We start from the raw sequence: 20,880 nt of genomic DNA on the forward strand, positions 1-20,880 counted from the left end.
AACTCAGCTTTGCGCAGTTTTGTTATAAAATTCGTTTGACAACCTTAAACTTCATATTTTTACATGAAACCAATTTCATCATAAAGTAGACTTCCTGAATTTAATTTTAGACACCAAAAACATGACTTAACCATCTTCCATGACCAAGATACGACCTTTCAAAGTTAACAAACCGAATCTGTCCAGATTATGAAATAACTCAAACTTACTGTTTTAAAGACTACTACAACTAATATACATATATAAACTTTCAAATCTTTCCAACACCTATTTACATATGTTATTATGATTTCCATGCCTTCATAATTGGATTTCTTTAATTACATTATTATAAATTTGCCATAATATGTATTCATCAAATAGGCTACTTATAAACAAAAGATCAATAAAAAAAATATAGTTATCTATATGAAAAGAAAAGATAAGTAATTTACCCCAAGATTGATGATCACTCCATAGATACCTTGACAAATATAAAATATAATACTATAAGAATATAACTATAGACTTTTATATAAAAGATTTTTAAAGTAATAATGAAAACTATTTAAACTCACCAAAATTGCTATGACAAAGTGATGATTGAAAGAAATTGATTTTGTGATGGTGATGCTTCTTTTTTTTTTGGTTCGACAGCATCAAACACAAAATTTGTGTTTTGAGATTTTTGTGTTGATCCCATATATATATATATATATATATATATATATATATATATATTTTATAAGTGTTTTAGAGTTTGAATGTAATTAGGATATATTAATATATAATTTAACAAGAGTTCTAATAGGATTATGATTTTTAATACAAGTTAGAGACTATTATAAAATAATGATTTTGGTGACGGATGTCACATGACTAGGTGATAAAGCCACACATGTAATCATATCATAAACATGTCATCATTATGTGTTCACATATCAAAAGCATAACATTATATCATGATCATTTAGCTTAAGCATAACATCGTATCATGACCATATAACATAATATGGCATCATATCATATTCACATTTCATATGCATATCTTCATTCCATAATATGGGAACTTACCTTATGTCTTTGCAACCTGCATATATATGTCATTCATCATAGAAAGGTAAGCATCATATCCCATATCAACCTCCCATAATCCCCTTTACTTTTAATCATACATAAACGTTTGGAAGGTTTTACTTATGAAAAACATGTTTTGTTGTACCACCAGGTGACAAAGAATGTTATCTTACCTTGGTACAGCTTATGAACTGATTATAGTGTTTGCTAAGTGCTCCCGAGTACCTATAATGAAGCACGAATGATCTAAGCATCGAGTGACAAAACTCAGCAAAAATACACTAGGTGCGTCGCACCTACTTAATGGGTGTGTCGCACCCCCCAGTGACTACCACTAGGTGTGCCGCACCAGAACACAGCACCTCCCCTCGGAAAAAGTCAGTGTGCCGCACCTTCCACATGGGTGCGTCGCACCTGCTGCTGGACGGGAAAAACCCCATTTTTTCATTCTTGAACAATACCCATTGGAACCCTATACGACTTTAACTCTTTAAATCGACTTGGGGACATAAAATTGACCTTTTTAATTACAATTTTGATGACTTTAATCAATCAATTGATCCTTTAATCATTTGCTAACATAATACAATCATTTGATCACCCGAAAACATGAAATCGATGATCAATCAACTTATTAACCCAACCCAAACCCCATGGCCTGGATTGAATACTCATCTATGCCTTATAAGATCAGATTTCAAAAGGAAGATTACCTATATTACCTATAGATGACTTAGGGAATTCAAGATCTTAACAAAACTTGCTCGAAAAACAACGAAACGGAAGAATTCGATGGAGGATTGCTATGGAAGAGGGAAGGGGGCGACTATGGGGTCTCAATCACGTAATGGTGCAGATGAATGACAATTAGGGATGCCTAATTTCCACTTAACCCCTGGCCATCAACTCCTAAAGTTCTATTTTAGTTCCCTCGACTTATAAACGTTACTTTCATAGCTTAACTTTCTTACCGGGAGTCTTAACATTCTAACAAGCACTTAATTACTTAACTTTACTTCAATTACTTTCATTAATCATCACATTGATCATATCATAAAAAACACATATGCATTTATTCACATAACCCCTTATATGGCACATAAACATAACAGAACTAACGTTAACTAACGGAAAGTCAAATAGTCAAACATAAAAAATTTGGGATGTTACACAGTCCCTTCAACGTTCACTTCAAAATACGTACAATTGCAGTCCCTCAAACGGCAAAAAATTCAAAAATTTTTACATTTACAATCCCTTAACGGCTAGCTACATTATCAATCTATAAATAGCTACCTAGAGCCTTAATTAGTTTCATCACCATTCCACTTGTATTTAATCTACAAACTTGATTTATCTGCTAACTCACTCACCATTCCAAATGACTTCATCATCATCAAAAAAAAAATGTTCACCGACCTTGTCTCACAGAAGATGAGATGAAAACAAGAATCATGGCCGATATCAAAGAGGACACCCTCATTCAAACTGAACTCTCTAGGGTCATGGGTTACCTACGGATGAAAAGACACCAATGTGACCAACACGTTCAGGAAATAGAAGCACCAGGCTGCAAGATCTCGAAACACGAAGAGACATATTCGTATTTTCTGCAGGATGAGAGCAAAAGGGTCAAGAGGGTCATCGATAATGTTTTTAAGGCCGGTCACACGTTGACCGACCAATACACTTAGGCCGAATCGTACCACGACAACTGCGGAGAAGACAAATCAACGTGGGAAGTCAAATGCCCACAACATGACAAGTGGTGGGCTAATGAAAGTGCTTACCGTGGATTAGGAAAAATTTCAATCAAAGATGACGACGATGAAGAGTAATCGTATCATTATTATGTATTTCATGTTTTTTTCCAATACTGTCTTTTTATTATTGTAGTATCTTTTATTTTTAAGTAATGTAATTATGTGTTTTAATTATAATAAAATGTGTTTGTTTAGTTTTGTGAAAAATAAAAATAAAAATGAAATAATATAATAATGGATGAATAGTGTTAGAAGTAGGTTAGAAGTGGGGGTTATAAGGAGGGGTGTGTCTTGGTGTGTCTAGAAGAGATGAATAGTGTTAGAAGTGGGTAGAAGTGGTTTGCTATAAGGAGAGGCCTAATTAATTAAAAAATAATATAACAAACAACAACAGATTGCACAAAAAAATAAGATTGAATCTGAAAAATAGGAATAGTAATAATGAAATAAAAAAAATCAAATATGAAAAAGTAATACAGTAAATAATAGAGAAAAATGGCAACAATGTATCTAGATGCATTTGGAGATTATCTATTTCCAAAAGAAAAAGATTTGACGAAAGTAGCAAAGAAAAATGACAAAAAAAAAAGATTAGTGAGAAGATATAGATATCCTCGTGAATATGAAATAAGCAGATGAAATGATGAGAGTAAAATGGGAAGAGTGTGAAAATGATTCTGATGAAAAAAGGGGTGTTGAAGAAAGGTATTAGGGTAAAGATTGGATAATGAATGGTTAAGAGAGGTGTTGGTAGTGGAATGGTTCAGTATATTTCTCCCCCTCATTCAGTGTTCAGACAGCCTAAACAAACATGTGGAATGCTGACCGATTCAGCATGTGCTGAACCATTCCATTTAGTGAGAATCAAACACAGTCGAAGTCTTTTTAACTTTCCATTTACACCCATTAGACTTTTAAAACTAGAAATTTATTTATTGGGTTTGCGTTTGTGCTTGACTACTTGTACGTGGTTTCAATTTGTATTAAAAAAAATGAATTATTTTTTCACAAAATTTTGATAATTGCATATTCAGATTATATTGCGTAATAGTTATTGTATTAATTTTCTTACAAAAAATGCGGGTTGACCCGCACCCGACCCGCTTTGATCCCCACCCGCTTGACCCGCATTCTTGAAGTGACGTGCTTGGACCCGCACCCGTTTCGACTTGCACTCGTTTTAACCCGTTACCTAAACCCGCCCGCCACACCCATTTTGTCAGGCCTATACACAGTTCGACAAAATAGTTTCAACAGAACCTGTAATCCAACACATACATTATTGGCACTTATTGTGAGAAATCATTCGAAACACGGATTATTTCTACACAATAGAAAACCACTTAGGCTTTAGGGAGTAAGGGGCTCTTAGAACCCCATTTTCTCCTTAAAATTTGACACGTGTAGTTCCTTGCAAAAAGGGGGTTCCCCTTGAAGTGAAAGGTTCCGATAACCCCCCTTTTTTCTTTTCTTTTATTGTTTAATTATTTTTATTTTCATTTAACCCCCAGTTTCTAACCTTTTTATTTATACCTTTAACATGTATAAAACTAGCACATATAAACTTAATAAAAGTTTACTACATAGTTCCATTTCATTAAACCATAAAAATAGTTCGTAAATTACATAAAAACTACTTAAACTACCAAAATTACTGAAAAGTACTTAACACATACAAATTCTAAAATTACTTAAAACAAACACATACAAACTTAATCTAAAAATGATATTTTTCGCGGAGTTTTTGCTTTCATTGCCTCGATAGCTGCTATATCGGCTTCTACGAGTCGGGATGTGTCAAGTGCCAACATTTACATATCTTTAAGATATTCCTTATTCCGTAAAGCCGTAGAACGTATTCTTGAAGACAAAAATTATGTTACTCTTTTAAAGACAAACAATGTTTGTTCACAATTGGTGTCTAATAATTAGACATATTTTTTCGGATAAATGCAACTAAAAATGAGGAAAACTTCGTTTAATAGATAACTACACAAAAAACAAAACTCATACTTGATTTTAGACCCATTTTAAATCAACGTACACTAGCATTGTCAAACTCCCCATATAAATAAAATAAAATAAACAAATGAATATAAAAAAAGAATATAGTTGTGTACATTTTTATTCATTTAATTACATAAAACATGAACAAACTTTTGTCGAAACGTTCACGAATTATTCATTAAACATTTAGTTCGCTTACAACCCTATATATACTTACTAGTGGTCAGGCCTGTCCAATGGACGGGTAGTCTTAAAATATATTAATCAAAACTAAAAAATTGGAATTCAAATATATTAAATAGATATACCGAAATCAACTTGAAAATTTGCTAGCTGAATAGCCACTCCATCGGTCAAAATACTCCAAAAATTATCCGCCCAACGAAGAAACATACGAAAATTAACTCCATATAAATATTGATTTCAGTTTACCCCTTTTTTTCAACTTTAGTTAAATAAAAAATTTACAGTTTCTTATATTCTAAAAGTGTAAACTATATATATAAAAGTATGATTAAATATAAATTAGGTTAAAGTGTAAATTGGTGATGGAAAATCAAAAAGTGTAAGTTAATTATTTTAAATTGGGTTAAAGTGTAAATTGGTGATGGGAAACTTAAAAAGTGTAAATTAATTGTTTTAGATTGTGGTTAAAGTGTAAATTGGTGATGGAAAACCAAAAAGTGTAAATTAATTTAAATTAATATTAAAAAAATTAGAGGATTAATAAGGAGAGAGGATTAGACTCAAGGAGGTGGATTAGGGGTGCCAAGTGTACCCCCAACCCCCTCTTTTAGTTATATTATAGATTAGTGCTCAGACCCGTCCATTGTACGGATAGTCTCAATATATATAAATCTTATAATAATTGTGAAATAAAAAGTGTATGACCAATATCATAACTTAATGAATACGAAATCTAAAGAAGAAACATATGAAAATTAACTCGATATAAATATTGATCGCAATTTACCTTTTTTTCAACTTTAGTTAAATAAAAAGAGAAACAAAAAGCTTATGACCAATATCACAACTTAATCAATACGAAAGCTAAAGAAGAAACATATGAAAATTAACTCAATATAAATATTGATATTCCAGTTTATCTTTTTTTTTTCCAACTTTAGTTAAATAATAAAAAGAAAAAAAAAGTGTATGACCAATATCACAACTTAATCAATATGAAAGCTAAAGAAGAAACATATGAAAATTAACTTCATATAAATATTAATTCCAGTTTACTTTTTTTTTCCAACTTTAGTTAAATAAAAAGAGAAACAAAAAGTTAGAGTATATAATTTGAAAAATACATATCAATTCATCAATAATAATGATTAAATATGAACAAAGTATATAAATAAAACAACCTTTTTGGTAGTCGATCGTAGTGTTTTTTTTAGTAGGTTTTTTTCTTAAGGTTGAGAATATGTGAAAGTTTTTTCTAGGTGATATGTATTTAGACAATACTCGTAATAATAAAGATTTTTTTATTAAAGGTCAACCATTTTTTATTAAATAAATATTAGTAAAAATAAAAGATTAATAAGGATGGAATATTAGGCTATAGGAGGGGATTAGAGATGTCAAGTGTACCCCAACCTTATCTTTTAGTTATATTATAGATTTCGAAGTCAAACATTTACTAAATTTCATTTTCTGATATTATTAACTTTAACTTTAATGTAATAGTTTATAGATACAATCTTTTTTATATTAACAACATTTTAATCAATAATCATTTAAATTCTAAATATTTAACATTATTTTGTTTTGTTTATCAACAACCAGACATAAGAATTCGTTCACATGAGCATTCCTCTAATTCGTTTATATTTATTCTTAACTGTGGATCATTTATTCATAATAATTTGTATGTTTTATGTTCATTTATTTTTGTTTTTGTGCCTTTGCACTCTTTTATTTATAAAATAAAAAATAAAAATTTAGATCCGCTGTTGTGACAATTAAGCATGCTATATAACTATCATCATATTTTTGGATATTTAGTATCACAAGACTTTCTATGAAAACTTACATGTTAGTTCGTTTGCGCTTATTTGTTCGCGTGGCCTTTTTATATTCATACTAGTGTTTAGACCCGTCCAAATAGACGGGTAGTCTCAATATATATTAATCAAAGCTAAAAAATTGGAATTCAAATATATTAAATTGATATACCAAAATCAACTTGGAAATTTGCTAGCTGAATAGCCACCCCATCGGTCAAAATACTCCAAAAATTATCCGCCTAAAGAATAAACATACGAAAATTAACTCCATATAAATATTGATTCCAGTTTACTTTTTTTTTCCAACTTTTGTAAAATAAAAAATTTACAGTTTTCTTATATTCTAAAAGTGTAAACTATATAAAAATATAATTAATTATTTTAAAATTGGGTTAAAGTGTAAATTGGTGATGAAAAATCAAAAAGTGTAAGTAATTATTTTAAATTGGGTTAAAGTGTAACTTAGTCATGAGAAACCAAAAAGTGTAAATTAATTGTTTTAGATTGGGGTTAAAGTGTAAATTGGTGATGAAAAACCAAAAAGTGTAAATTAATTTAGATTAATATTAAAAAATTAGAGGATTAATAAGGAGGGGAGATTAGACTCAAGGAGGTGGATTAGGGGTACCAAGTGTACCCCAACCCCCTCTTTTAGTTATATTACAGATAGATGTGTTCGTAAACATCAAAAGATATATATGAACACAATTTTATGTCCGGCTATTCATTCGTTAAGTTAAATAAACTACTTCATCTATGTTTGTTCGCTTTGTTTGCATTTCGGTTTCATCTATCAAACTTTTTATGTTTTGTTTATGTAATTAGCTTTTGCATAAATTGCAACATAAAAGCAAACGACTTATCTTTTAATTTAAATATTTAATTATATTAATGTAGTAAATAGCTTTGTTTTTAGTATGCAAGATAGCAACTGTCATTCTAATTACCAAAGTACAGAATACATGTATACAACTTTTTTTTCTGTTAGATACATTGAATAACAACTATATATTGCATATGCAATTTTATTTACAACACTTTTACTTAAAAATGAGTTTATTAAACCATAAAACACCACAATTTTAATACCTATATTACAATCAAATTAAAGGCGATCACTGTTACTAACAAGGTCATTCTATCCTATCCCCTTACTCTTCTTCATCCTTCAAACAACACATAGTGGCAACAAGCCAGCCCTTATTTTGAATAGAAGGCCACTGTGATAATGGTAATTATTTGGGTGGGGCGACAATGATGATATGCGGACATGCGCTGCAACCAAGTCTGATGGTTAGCTTACCCCCTTATAATGTAAGTATTATAACTTCGTTATGAACAATAAAAAGCCGCTAATTGACCCGATACAAAGGTCAGCTGCTAAAGGGTAGGATGTGAAAAATGTAAAGTTTTATAACATCATGATTAGTAGAAAGCCTTTGGAGAATATATATACAGATGAGATGTAAAAAATCTTAGGCAAAACAAAGTGTAGAGTTCTAAAATAATGTTAAGGCAGAAACTCATTTTATCATAATAAGTGGATTAAGTTGATTAAAATAATTGAAGTCTGATCATCGACCAACAGAAACAATAACTTAAAATTTTGATTACAAACGAATAACACAAGTCCGTTGATACAAAATCAGTTTCTTCACTAATATATATCAGTCCGTTACTTCTACCTACAAAAATAAGAACTCGTCGCTCAAGTCAAGTACAATGTAGCAGCAACCATCCATCATGATTGAAAGTAATTCACACACCAAAAAGCTTGTATCAGTGAATAATTTATCCTTCTTGACGCTAATATCAATGGGTGGACGTAAAGCCAAGCATCACAACTCTACCTTCGCTTGTACCTGTACCACAAGATGTTTAGCTTATGATAAAACCAGGAACAAGATGGTTCAAATATTAAAGGAGGTATAACTAACTCAAATATATAATTTGGCGTATTCAGTTATATTCGCTAAAGGGATTGACCAGCCCCACTTCACCATCTATACTTGATATCCAACAGTTTTTATCTCATGTGTTTTGGTCTGTGTTCTTTTTTTTTCCTAAATAGAAAAAACTTAAAGTTTCAACCCATTAGCTTATAAATATTCGTTTTGGGTTATGTTTTATCTTTAACGGGTCAAAAGGATTATAAATTTTATAGCATACAACCTCCTCATAAATCAAAATTAAAATAGGGTAATTATAATGTTTCCCATCATATTAAGGATTGATTATTCAGAAATACGTAAATAAAAAATGCATAAGACCATCTTAACCCGGCAGATTTTAACACATACGAGTACAACAAATTACTCGATTTACCTGTTACCCAACCCGCCCGTTTTGCCAACTCTAGAACTGAACCAACCAAAATAACTAATTATGACCAAATGTCTATGTTATGTAAAGATCTTGTAAAATGTCTGTCATGTAATGAACTTTTTAATCCCGATTATTGGATGTACCCGACCAATGAAAAACTTACACGTGGCAGCTTATATGGTTGCCACATATATCCGGGTACATCCAATAAGCAGGATTTGAAAGTTCATTACATTATCAGACATTCTACGAGATCTTTACATACAATAGACATTTGGTCAGGTAATAATCCCGATAATAAATACCTTGACTTGCTCTTAAACGATGATGACTTCTTCCCACCAACACCAGCGCTTCTTTTTTGCTTCTTCTCACTCATATCGTTCTGGAAAAGTTCCTTCATTTCTTCTGGTCGTGATTTACTTAAATGGGAAGACTTCTTTGCTTTCTTATTTGTTCTTACGGCCTTGCCAGCATCAGCTGCCTTTTTAGCACCCTTTGCTGCTTTTGCACGCCGATAAGCCAAATCAACAAGAGAAATCCCAGATTTCTCTTTGTTGTTTCTAGAATTGCCCTGAAATCCACAGTATAGTATATTCGTCGTCAAAATATTTAAAAGTAGAATTGAGAGTCACCATGATACAGCAATTGTCTACAGAACCCTAATATTACTAAATGGCATATTTTAGATCATCTTTCTATCTCAAATCATAAGAAAATAACATAAAAAAGAAGAAAAGTGATTCACATAAAATTAAATACTTCGGTAACTACCAACCACAGGTCTAATCGTTCCATTGGTAATAATGTGTCCACAGAACCACTTGAACAAAAATAGTTATAATTAAATCAGCTGCAATTTCACAGATGTAGCAATTTCACCAATTTATACAGATTTTGGTCGACTAAGGTCTTGTCTTATTGATACATAAAGGTCATATAAAAAAAATGCAAACACTCCATCAAGCTAAAGTCTATTCGAATCCTGACGACCTCCAAAAATAATTTTATCTTAATTAAAAATATAAAGTTAGTAGTAACGAAATGATACAACTTCTGTAATCATTTTTAATACTTTATACATTAATTAGTTATACAATTCAAGTAGTTACGCCACTTGACCCACTTAGAGTCCCTTGTCATAAATTATAACACTATCCATCCGTTTTGCCACCACAAACCAATTTTGGGTGAAAAGAATATATAAAATTAGTAAACAGATGAGGAACTAGACGGCGTTTTGAAGATTTGGAACTAAACATCTTGAGTTTGATTTTGCAAAGCAATCGCCTATCCTGTCAATCATGAAATAAGACCAGGAAGAAATAAGTGTGGCACATACCCCAACTTCTACTTCGTCCTCCAGCATCTCTCTAGATGCTTCAAGCTTCCTTCTTTTCTTTCTAGGAAGATTTTTCTGCCACAAAAAGTACCAAATTTGGTTCAGTTGCTTTTTTATTATTTGTCTTTATATCATCACTTCTTTCGTATTACAAAACCCAAGGGAGAAAGATACAAACCTCATACTCCCGCTTCTTCTTTGCTTTCTTTTTACGCTCTTCGGCTTCTTCGGCACTCATGACCTTCTTTTTAGATCCCCTCTCAGTCTCCTGAGGTCCCAATTCAAAGAACAGAGTACCATGTCAAAGCCAGAACAATCAAGTTCAAATAACATTCCACATATTTGGGGACAAAAGAACAGATAGCCATGTAAATCTTACCTTTCCAGCATTTGCAACAAGTTTTTTCTCCTTCTCAGTAACAAACCAAGTCTTCTTGGGGCGAGATAATATTTCATCTCTGTGTATGATCATATTTTCTGCCTGCAAGTCATAGGTAGAATTAGAAAATTAGAATCACAATACATATTTTAGTAGAAATGGATTGCATGCACATTTCTTTGCAGCTGAGGTAAGAAATAGAGGTGCCAATTTAGACCCAATTATGTATTACTTGGTTGTTTTGGATTATGATGCCAAGCCAGTAAAATCAAACAATAATATAGCCAAAAATGCAAAGGTTCAGATATGTCAAAAACTGCCGAAACTGTGATTTAAACGGAAACAATTCCTAAAACATGTCATTTTTGTAAACATCGAGACACTACCTGTTCATTTATATGCTAAAAAATATGGACAAAAATGGCTGCAGTCAACCTGACTCATTTCAACCCAAATCAAGAAATATACTTGTTACCAACCCACCCATTTTGCCACCTCTAACAAGAAAGCTCTTCTGTAGCTATAGGCCTTCTAATTCCAGCAAAATAATGTACAGGCTAAACCTAGATGATAGACAGGAAGTGAATAACCTTGTCTGCTTCCATTTCAGCCTTTCTTAGAGCCATTTCTTCCCTGGATCATTATAGATGATTAGACTTCATGTTAGAAAGTAGAAATATGTAACATCTAATGAAAGATAATAATAACCTCTCTTCTCTAAGAATTGATGCCACTTGATCCTCCATTTGCTCAATCATTTCGCTCCATTTTGTTATTGATTGGTCGGCAACAATACGACTCTTAAGCTTTGAACCGGCTCTTTTTACCTGCAATACAAGTAATTACTTTTGGGACCAAAGTTTGTTGAACAAGCATACAGTGATGCTTCTTAATATCAAAATTAAATCAAGTGATTAATGTACTTACAATAGCTTTTAGAAGAGATCGATCATTATCAGTGACGAAAGTAACAGCATATCCTTCTCTACCAGCTCTAGCAGTTCGACCAACTCGATGAACATAGCTATGAAAAGGAACATGATGCAAGTATAACATTAGATGAAACAGAAGACATCAAAAGCAGCACAGACATAAAGAATCATTAGATGTTTGGGATAGCTTATAAGCTGCTTATCATCTTGTATCATGTTAACAATGGAGATATGCAGTTTAAAGTGTTTGGATAGAAACGACTTTTCTGCTTTAAAAGAATAAGCAATTTCCAATAAGCAGCTCCGTGTGTACTATTCTGCTTATTATAAACAGATTAGCAATTGTATATATATAAGTATTCCCAAACACCTCCAAATTTAGACCATGATCCATGATTTATCATTAGGTAATCTTGATGGTGCATACTACAGTTGTTTGAGGGGGTGTCAGAGGATGTGTTCTGAAAGTGGCTGTGATAATGAATAATCAAAATGAAAAGAAAAGGTTCAAAGATGGGATGTATGTTTTGAAGTAACTAGCAGGTACCCAAACGCTGTGATGTTACCAAAGACTCAAAGAGTTTCTGGATGTTTCTTGCTTTTTAGGCAGTTTTGGCAATGTGAAAGAGGATAAGAAAAAACGTGTCACGTTCTTACCAGTTGTGAAAGGCAGCATAATGTGGCACAATTATCTGTGTTGAGAGTAACTGGTAGAAAGTTACAAAGGGAAATAGAGGCCGGTGAGTCACTTTCTTAACGCGGAAGAGACGGTGATGTGGCACAATTTATCAATGACCGGCAGTGACTGGTTGTGGTAATGTTACAGCAGAAAAGAGAGGCCGACGATGAGTCACGTCACATTCTTAATAAGGGAAGGGACAGTGACGTGTTATCTGATTGGTGATGCTTGTGCGTTTGGCAATACCAAGTACTTAAAAAGGTACAAAATGATAAATCTAAACATTACATGCTTAGAAGAATAAAGAGGGATGTTATGTGAACTGGGAGTAAGAGTATCCTAAATTAGCTTTAGAGAATGAGTAAATTTCATTTTATCCTCAAATAATCAGATTTTTTTGCAAGTATTATGAAGTTATCAATCCAAAAGTGGTTATTTCAACATAGATATTAAAATATTTAAAAGCTGATCTTGTAATCCAACAAAACATTGTTTCAAAATGCAAAATCAAACACCCATGAGCAGGAGAATGTATAGGAAATCAGGTAGAATCAAGGGGGGATCTATATAGAGTTTAAGAAGGTCCATGGACCTAGGTTTTTTGAAAGTTTTTTTAGTAATTATTAACAAAGAATATTATGGACACATGTTGAATAAGGTTGTGGACCTAGGTAAATTGATTAGATGTTTCCTTTAAATTGATTAAACTAGAGATTTTATTTGTGAGAAATGGAAGAGTATTTAAGGAGTTTGCAGAGAAGGGAAGAAAAACTGCAGTTGTGGAAACTGTAAAGTGGATGTGCAGGGAGGAAGAAAGGGGGATTTACAGAGAAAAATCGGCTGAAAAAAGAATATGAAAAGAGTACTTGTATTGTCCAATTCTATGACGCATACTAGACATTATTTAGTAAAAATGAGATGTTACAAGAAAAATAAGTAGATTACGTAACAAAAATAAGTTATGTAGTCATATTTAGTTATTTTAGTTTGATTACTTGTTGAATACTAGTCGTTATAATTTCTTTTCACGTAAATTTATATAAAATTAATAAAAATGGTCACTTATAATAGTAAGTTTGTACCCTTACCATAATAGATTTGACATAAACTAAACAATTATAATCAAATTTTTAGTCGTTTTTAGATTTTTACAGAATACATGACAATTAGCTAGTTTTATAGATTTGGTTTAGATATACAACCCTTTATACACATGACGTACTAAACAACTTTGATTATCATTTTCTTTTATTATATTGAATTTTTTTGCTATAGTAACAGACATGTCTAAGAATTTAATAATTTACAAGCAAAATTTAACTTAAGACCCATTTTGATCCAACCTGACCCCGACAGTTAACCAACTAATCTAATTTGCCCTGTTGCCTCAACTAATTTGGACACACGTAATTTCGAGTCCTGGATCCGGCACTGGGCAGAATGTATAAACATATCACCATTAAACAGAGGTAATGAATAGAAACTTGCCTAGTAAGGTCACGTGGGCACTCATAATTGATAACTGTTTTGACTCCAATAATATCAAGCCCCTGTAAGTACAATTAGAATATTAATATTCACAAATTAGCAAAATGTAGCATATTTCTCAAGATTCCTTTACGTGGCATATAAGCAAACAGATATTTAAGTAAAAGAATTGACAACTTACACGAGCAGCAACATTAGTTGCTATCAAAAAATCAACTTCCTGCCTTCTGAAAAGTTCCAGGGCCTGTGACAGCAAGATTCTCAAGTCATGCAAACAACTAATCAATCGCTTGTTCAGTTTCTCTTTTTATTAGAGTAAGGCCTAATGGTACAAAACTTACATCTAAACGTTGGGCCTGGGTGAGATTTCCATGAAGTTCAGCAGCTTTAAAACCAGCTAAACCAAATAAAATCTTCAGCCTATGTGCTGCTTGTTTAGTCCCACTATGAATAGAACAAGAGATATCAGTCCACAGAATGAAGACAAAATTCTACATAACTCAAAAGCAAAATTCGTACAAGATATTAAACTCTTAACATCTCTTGCAAAAAAGTAATGTGGACTCACTATTCACCCGGAAAGTCAAAATAGCAGGTGTCAGACATAATTTACTCACCTGAAGATGATCACTTTGGAGGTAAATGTCTTAGAACATAATGCAAGGAGAACAGCCTCTTGATTTCCTTCCCGCATTCTTCGTATCCTAACAACCCTGTAAGTGACGTTTAAAAATAATGCAAACTTTATCAAAAATATTCATTCGTGATATGTAATAGCACTATGTCCCACTGATGGAAAAAAATTATTGCACATACTCCTCAGTTAAAGTAGATGGACGCTTTGTAGTTGGGTCAGCAGAAAGACGCAAGGGCTTGTTGAGCAATAACTTGATAAGCTCATCAACTTGCTCAGTCATGGTAGCTGAGAAAAGCATAGTCTGTCTACGTTTGGGACAAAGTCTCACCTGAATAAGAACCAAAATGAATGAGAAAAAAAAATTCCAGATTTTACAACAACGCCTATGAAGTCAGAATGTCAGATACATGTGCTGCAGCTCAGCAGGATCCTCCTACTACTTCAGCACCAGCTATTGTTACAGGTAACCAGTTTGATGCATTGTGTGCTTTAAACACTGATGATGTCAGCATCCCATCAGCTCCCACCACATCATATCAGAATCCAGTTCTTACGGATCCAGGAGATACGGAGGAGGTTGAGTCAGATACAGGAGAGACTGCACAGTTCATGCGCGCAGATACTATCTAGACTAGCATTGTTTTGCATTCATGTTATTTAGATTGCAAATTATGGTTTTCGTTTTTTAGATTCATAGTTCTGATATATTCTGGGTAGTCAGGGATGTCCCGTCAACCAGTTTCCTGCATCATCGGTCTCATTTATCAATTGTGGGAGGCCCGTGGGGGCATCTCTTTTGTACTTTTTTATTTTAGCATTAATATATTTTCCAAAGAGCGTATGTCCTTTTATCCAAAAAAACAAAAATTACCAGTTCTCGAATCTCAGCATCAAATCCAAGTTCAAGAAGACGATCGGCTTCATCAAGGATCAGAACTGCAAGATCATCCAAATCCACAGACATAGAATTGCGTAAATGATCTATCATACGTCCAGGAGTGGCCACCACTATATCTGGCAAGGATCTCAATGCTGCTTCTTGAGCCTGATATGTATTTCGGATTATTTTATATAAGCAAATATAAGCATACATGGTAATATTATAATAAGCATTCACACAAGATTAATATATAAAATTTACTGTTGTTCCTATTCTAAAAGTTGTTCATTTGTCGCATACTAGATTATAACTTGTTAACTTGATATGTTGATATGTGAATGGTATATATGATCAAATTAGTACACATATGAACAAATCAAGTTATACATAAATTTTACATGTTATACATAAATTTTACATGTTTTTAACAACTTTTTTTGTTCTCATATGAACCTTTATGATGTTTTCACATGTGAATGAAGTCATTCACAGGTGATCTAATACATAATTTTGCAGTTCTCACGGTTCCCATATATAAAAAGGTTCTCTCAAGAAACTTCCCCTTAAATAAAGAATACATATTCTGCTTCTAATTATCTGACTATTTAGCTGCCAAATAATCAGTTTTCGACTATCAGTTTCATTTGCATGAAAACTGATGATTGAAAGGTGAAAGCAAAATATAATCTTACCTACATATCCTATTCTAACCTAATATGAGGTCTTCAAAAACAATCTCCCAAGACATATCTTTTCTTTTTCACAAGACTGACATTTTTTTACATATATCTATATAAAAAACAGATATTCTCAAACACTCAAACTGATTATCAGCTTATTAAAGCTACAGTGACTCAGTGAGTATATACACATCCGGGACTATCTCATATAGCCCCTTCAATTATAATCATTATATCTAGTAAAGGTCATCAAAATCACATAATAACTAAAATGCACATTTAAACTCCCCTAAGATAATTTTCCCTGTGATCTCTAGAAGTTCAACTGATCAAAAATATTCCATCACATTACTTTTTGTCCATATTCGTTTATATAGATATAATCCATGTCCCATAAATTTCTAAACCGTATAAATGTTGTTAACATGTAATAGTTTCCGTATTTAAATATACTTAATTGTTACTCACTTATTAAGCTTTTTTTAATCTGATTTTACTAAAATAAATTTATGTTCTTAGTTATATAGATTTAGGTCAAAGTCATAAACATACTTTAGGAAAGATCTGCTTTCCATTGAAATGTCAGATTCTTTTCTAATTTTAATATCAAACAAACATCCTTTTTTTTTTGGAAAGGTGTGAATTACTCACGAATGTCGGGAGGTCTATCATATGATGTCTTAATCGGACCTGCACTAGAGGGCACCCTTGACAAACAGATTCCCAATTTAACCCCCCCGGCGCGATGAAAGGAAAATCACCCAGACCCACCATAAGTGGAAACTAAATACCTGTGGCAACCACAAAGTATGCCTAGGGTAGGATTCGAACCGACCTCTTGTGAGGAAACAAACCTCCTTGCCATTAGACCATTTGGGGATTGTGTAAGTTTTGTATGAAAAACTTGACTTGATGTATATAGAATTACTAGACTACAGATAGTTGAATACACAACTGATAGTAAATGTTTTAAATACTATAGAGGAATTGATATTGATATAAATCATATAATAGTGTTTTCCTTAATATCTTAATGATGTAATTTGCAAGGGGTATCCTTAAAAATATAAAAGATCAGATATGGACAATGACGTTACATGTGCTTATCGAATATCAATATCAATAAATAATAAAGCATGCAATTCATCTTTCAAGCAAAACCTATTACTGATCTCAAATGATGTGGGTTCTATTCTGAGAATATAAGATGATTAACATACCTTTGTGGAAAGGCCACCAAGAACAAGGCAACATCTAATGTCAGTAATAAACTGTGCAAGTTTTCCAATCATGCTATGAATCCTGCAAGTCAGCACAATTTTGTAAGAGTCAACTTCAATATCAAACAAACGAGTACAAATGTTTTATATGACTTGAACAACCATCATCCATAACTGTATGAAGTATCTTTAATGAAAACCTTATAAGCGCTACCCAAGTTTCCAAGTGTCTCACACCAAAATACATAGTTAAAGAGCAACATATGATACTTCTTGTCACATAGCTTCTACCTCTTACAAGTATTATAGGCCATAAATGGAAACAAGTGACCCAAAATCTTGAGCTATAAGATTAAAGTATGCACCATATTTAGTGAAATATTATCCTAATTAAAACTTCCTCAACTAAACTAACAGGATTCTTCGTAATACCTTTGAATATATAACATAATAAGAATGAGCAATTTCAAAAAGACAAAACAGTTGAAAGGAAAAAAGGAATACTCACTGAACAGCCAACTCTCTCGTGGGAGTAAGGATGAGAACCCTTATCGCAGGTCTATGTTTTGGACGAAACAGCAATCTCTCTAATGTTGGTAAGGCAAAGGCAGCTGTCTGCAAAGTTTGAACCATAAAATAATCTTAGCTTCAATCGAAGATACAAACTAAGTGGTTAGCTTAAGTGGGCAATCTAAAAGAAAGTCGGTTATTCACTCGACAAAATAAAGTAAGCAACTTCTAATTATGCCAAAAATAAGTATTGTACTTTACAAATTAGCAGCACCAAGCCAACAATAATATGAACCGTTATTAGAAACTAATCACTAAAAGTGGTTAAGTAGGCAGGTTGGACAGGTTAACTAAAGGTTAAAAACAGGTCCAGATCAGAAGAGGTAAATTTGGTACAGGTTGAACTGAAAGTCTGAAACACTACATACGCAGAATATTAACAATTAACAATTCTTTTATATATAAGTAGTGTGATAAATATAATTACAAAAATAATCCAACTTTTGAACAGAACAATGTAAAAGTTGCATGCAATAAAATGCACTTAGAGACTTAGAGTAACTGCCAACGCATTTGACCCATTTGATCCATTTCCTATCTAGCAAAAATTTCAGATTAAATCCATTTGGCCCATTCAAATTAAAACATCACCCAAATTTCACCGATTAGTGAATGGGCAGAAATTTCCACCTCAATGATGACAGATCTGTAACATACCTTTCCAGACCCTGTAATTGCACTACCGCATATGTCACGCCCGGTAAGCGCCAATGGTATACATGCTGCCTATAATTTTGAACAGAAAATACTTAGCCTATGAAAGATGAGTTAAGAACGTAAAACAATTAACGTAGTAGTGAATGATAATAACCTGAATTGGTGTTGGCTTGGTGTACCCCAAGGCTTCACATGCTCGAAGCAATGGCCTAGAAAGGTGAAGATCCATAAAGGAATTTGCGTGAAAGGATACACCATCCGCCTTTGAAAAAAATGATTTACTATCTCTATCACCTGCTGTGGTAGGAGCCTCATCGTCTTCTTCAGGTTGAAAGTCTTCCTATAATTTGCAGTAAGTTAGTTCAGATATTGTGCCTTCTAGTACTACCCCTTCCTTTCCAACTGTCATTCACGAGACATCTAGAAAACAAGATATTTTGATGAAATATCATGACTACGCAACGCAGACCTCCAAAACTAGCTCAGAAGTCAGTACAGAACTGACACCGTCAGTTTTTAGGATTTTCTTAATTACAGAAACCACTGCTAAAATGTATGACACTAATAACTATCTCATTCCAAGGCCACGATCTATCAGATATTTTTACAAGATAATAACACTACTTAGCTTGGTATGAAAGAGGCCCACACTTAAGAAGCTTATCAATCATCGGTAGATATTGACATATTGTTTCAATAAGTATTAGCAGATATCGCTAAGCATTCCAAAATCTTTAAAAAATTACCAGTAAAAATCGTACCCAAATCACTCTCCTGCCAGTCACATGTGACATGAAGTGGGAACTGAGAAATGAGCATAATACATACTCATTCTCAGTATTTTGTATATAAAAAACGCTCTAGACCACAAAGTTTTCATCTTTTTCACATTCTGATAAAAATGACATAAGTGTTTGATCCTACAACATTAGTTATACCTGCCGGTCAGGTTCGGAATCAGACGATCCGTCATCATCGACCTCTTCATTTTCATTTTCATTCTCCTTTTCCGGTTCTACATCTTCCGCGGCACGACTTCGTTGCTGAGCAAATTTCGAAATCTTTTCGTCAATGGAAGTCGTACTCCTGCGAGCGTGTTCTTCTGCAACTGATTCCGTGTAAGAAGAAAAATCCCACGGAGACTGTGTCTTCTTTTGAAGCTTCCCTTTCTCTTCTACATCGCTGTTTTCGTCGTCGTCTCCGCCACCGTTACCGATATCTTCGCAGTCGATTTCTTCGTCGCTTGGGGGCTCGAATTCAAAGTCTAATTCCATCATTGTTTAGTTCTGGATTTTTAATTTATATATATAATTATAAATCAGTTAATGTATATACATATATTAATTAAAATGTGAATCAGTTGACTTCGATTAGACCAGACCGAAATAGAGAGGAACGTATAGAATGAGAGAAGGCTTACAGAATGTGAAGAAAGGGAGAGACTGGTTGCTTAGGTTGCTCTGTTGAAAAGGGTTTAAGGAGAAACAGGTTCTTAAAGAGTTTTTTTCAAGACGAAGGAAGAGAACATGTTAGGAGTTTTAAAATATTTATGTTTTTAAGTTTTAGGAAAGGAGTTCTAAATAGAATTCAATACATTTTTTTAATAATTCTTCTTATTCCACTTTTATAATAATTTGGAAGGAAAAAATACTCCCTCTTTTTCTTTCCATTTATTTTGTAAAATATATTAGTTAATTTAGACATATAGGTTAAATATTAATTCGAGTTAGACTAGAATTAAATATGTAAAGTCGGGTTTTACTTTGAGTGCAAGTCAAGTAAACAACTAATATGGATTGTCTAGTTTAAGGTAATAAGTCGAGTTGTAATTAGACTAGGAAACCTCCTAGAATATCCCATCCTCTATATAAATAAAGGAGGGAGGAGCCAAATAAATGGAACCATCAAACATACGAATACCTTGGAATAAAAGGCAAGGCAATTCGGTCTAATATTCTATCTCTTGTTCGATCTTAACTTGTGTTTTCTAGTCGGCAAAAACAAATAGTCAAAGGATATCTTTGGCTTTTGTGTCGAATTAAGTAGAAAGCAAAAGGGTTGTACGAACAACTTTAGGGGTATTTGGTTACGTACTTATTGTATTCGTCATAAGCAGGTGATAAAAGGCTGTGGAACTTCGAATATTATAAGGAGGATTCACACGTGGACTTGCTAGTAATCTTCACATTAATTGCTAGGAGGATTTAATTAAGCACCTCAAATAATTAGCTTGGTGTTTTTGGTTAAACTTAGTTG

The 20,880-nt window shown here is 32.8% G+C and overlaps 1 protein-coding gene across 1 annotated transcript; it reads right to left on the reverse strand.

Annotated features, from left to right (window-relative positions):
* Positions 1 to 8,412: 8,412 nt before the first annotated feature.
* LOC122603680 (DEAD-box ATP-dependent RNA helicase 28-like) lies at positions 8,413 to 20,145 on the reverse strand. The gene is made up of 20 exons (XM_043776453.1): positions 20,045 to 20,145; positions 19,563 to 19,910; positions 18,779 to 18,964; positions 18,625 to 18,693; positions 17,906 to 18,012; positions 17,398 to 17,479; positions 15,489 to 15,662; positions 14,797 to 14,945; positions 14,598 to 14,693; positions 14,322 to 14,424; positions 14,162 to 14,224; positions 13,981 to 14,042; positions 11,809 to 11,905; positions 11,590 to 11,708; positions 11,472 to 11,514; positions 10,882 to 10,983; positions 10,681 to 10,770; positions 10,503 to 10,577; positions 9,466 to 9,734; positions 8,413 to 8,697 (listed from the first exon to the last, which is right to left on the reverse strand). Exons 2-20 carry the CDS (start codon positions 19,899 to 19,901, stop codon positions 8,682 to 8,684), a joined length of 2,241 nt encoding a protein of 746 aa, XP_043632388.1. The 5' UTR covers positions 19,902 to 19,910; positions 20,045 to 20,145; the 3' UTR covers positions 8,413 to 8,681.
* Positions 20,146 to 20,880: the final 735 nt, after the last annotated feature.

The sequence above is a fragment of the Erigeron canadensis genome, chromosome 6 (assembly GCF_010389155.1).
Source record: "Erigeron canadensis isolate Cc75 chromosome 6, C_canadensis_v1, whole genome shotgun sequence".
NCBI classification, from domain to species: domain Eukaryota; kingdom Viridiplantae; phylum Streptophyta; class Magnoliopsida; order Asterales; family Asteraceae; genus Erigeron; species Erigeron canadensis.

What these genes read in the sequence shown, in the direction of transcription:
- LOC122603680 (XM_043776453.1), bottom strand. Translation starts at nt 19,901, where the DNA reads ATGATGGAATTAGACTTTGAATTCGAGCCCCCAAGCGACGAAGAAATC. An exon ending in CAATTACAGGGTCTGGAAAG is followed by an intron (nt 18,013 to 18,624) that starts GTATGTTACAGA and finishes CAAACTTTGCAG; the next exon opens with ACAGCTGCCTTTGCCTTACC. An exon ending in TGCCCACGTGACCTTACTAG is followed by an intron (nt 11,906 to 13,980) that starts GCAAGTTTCTAT and finishes TCCTTTTCATAG; the next exon opens with CTATGTTCATCGAGTTGGTC.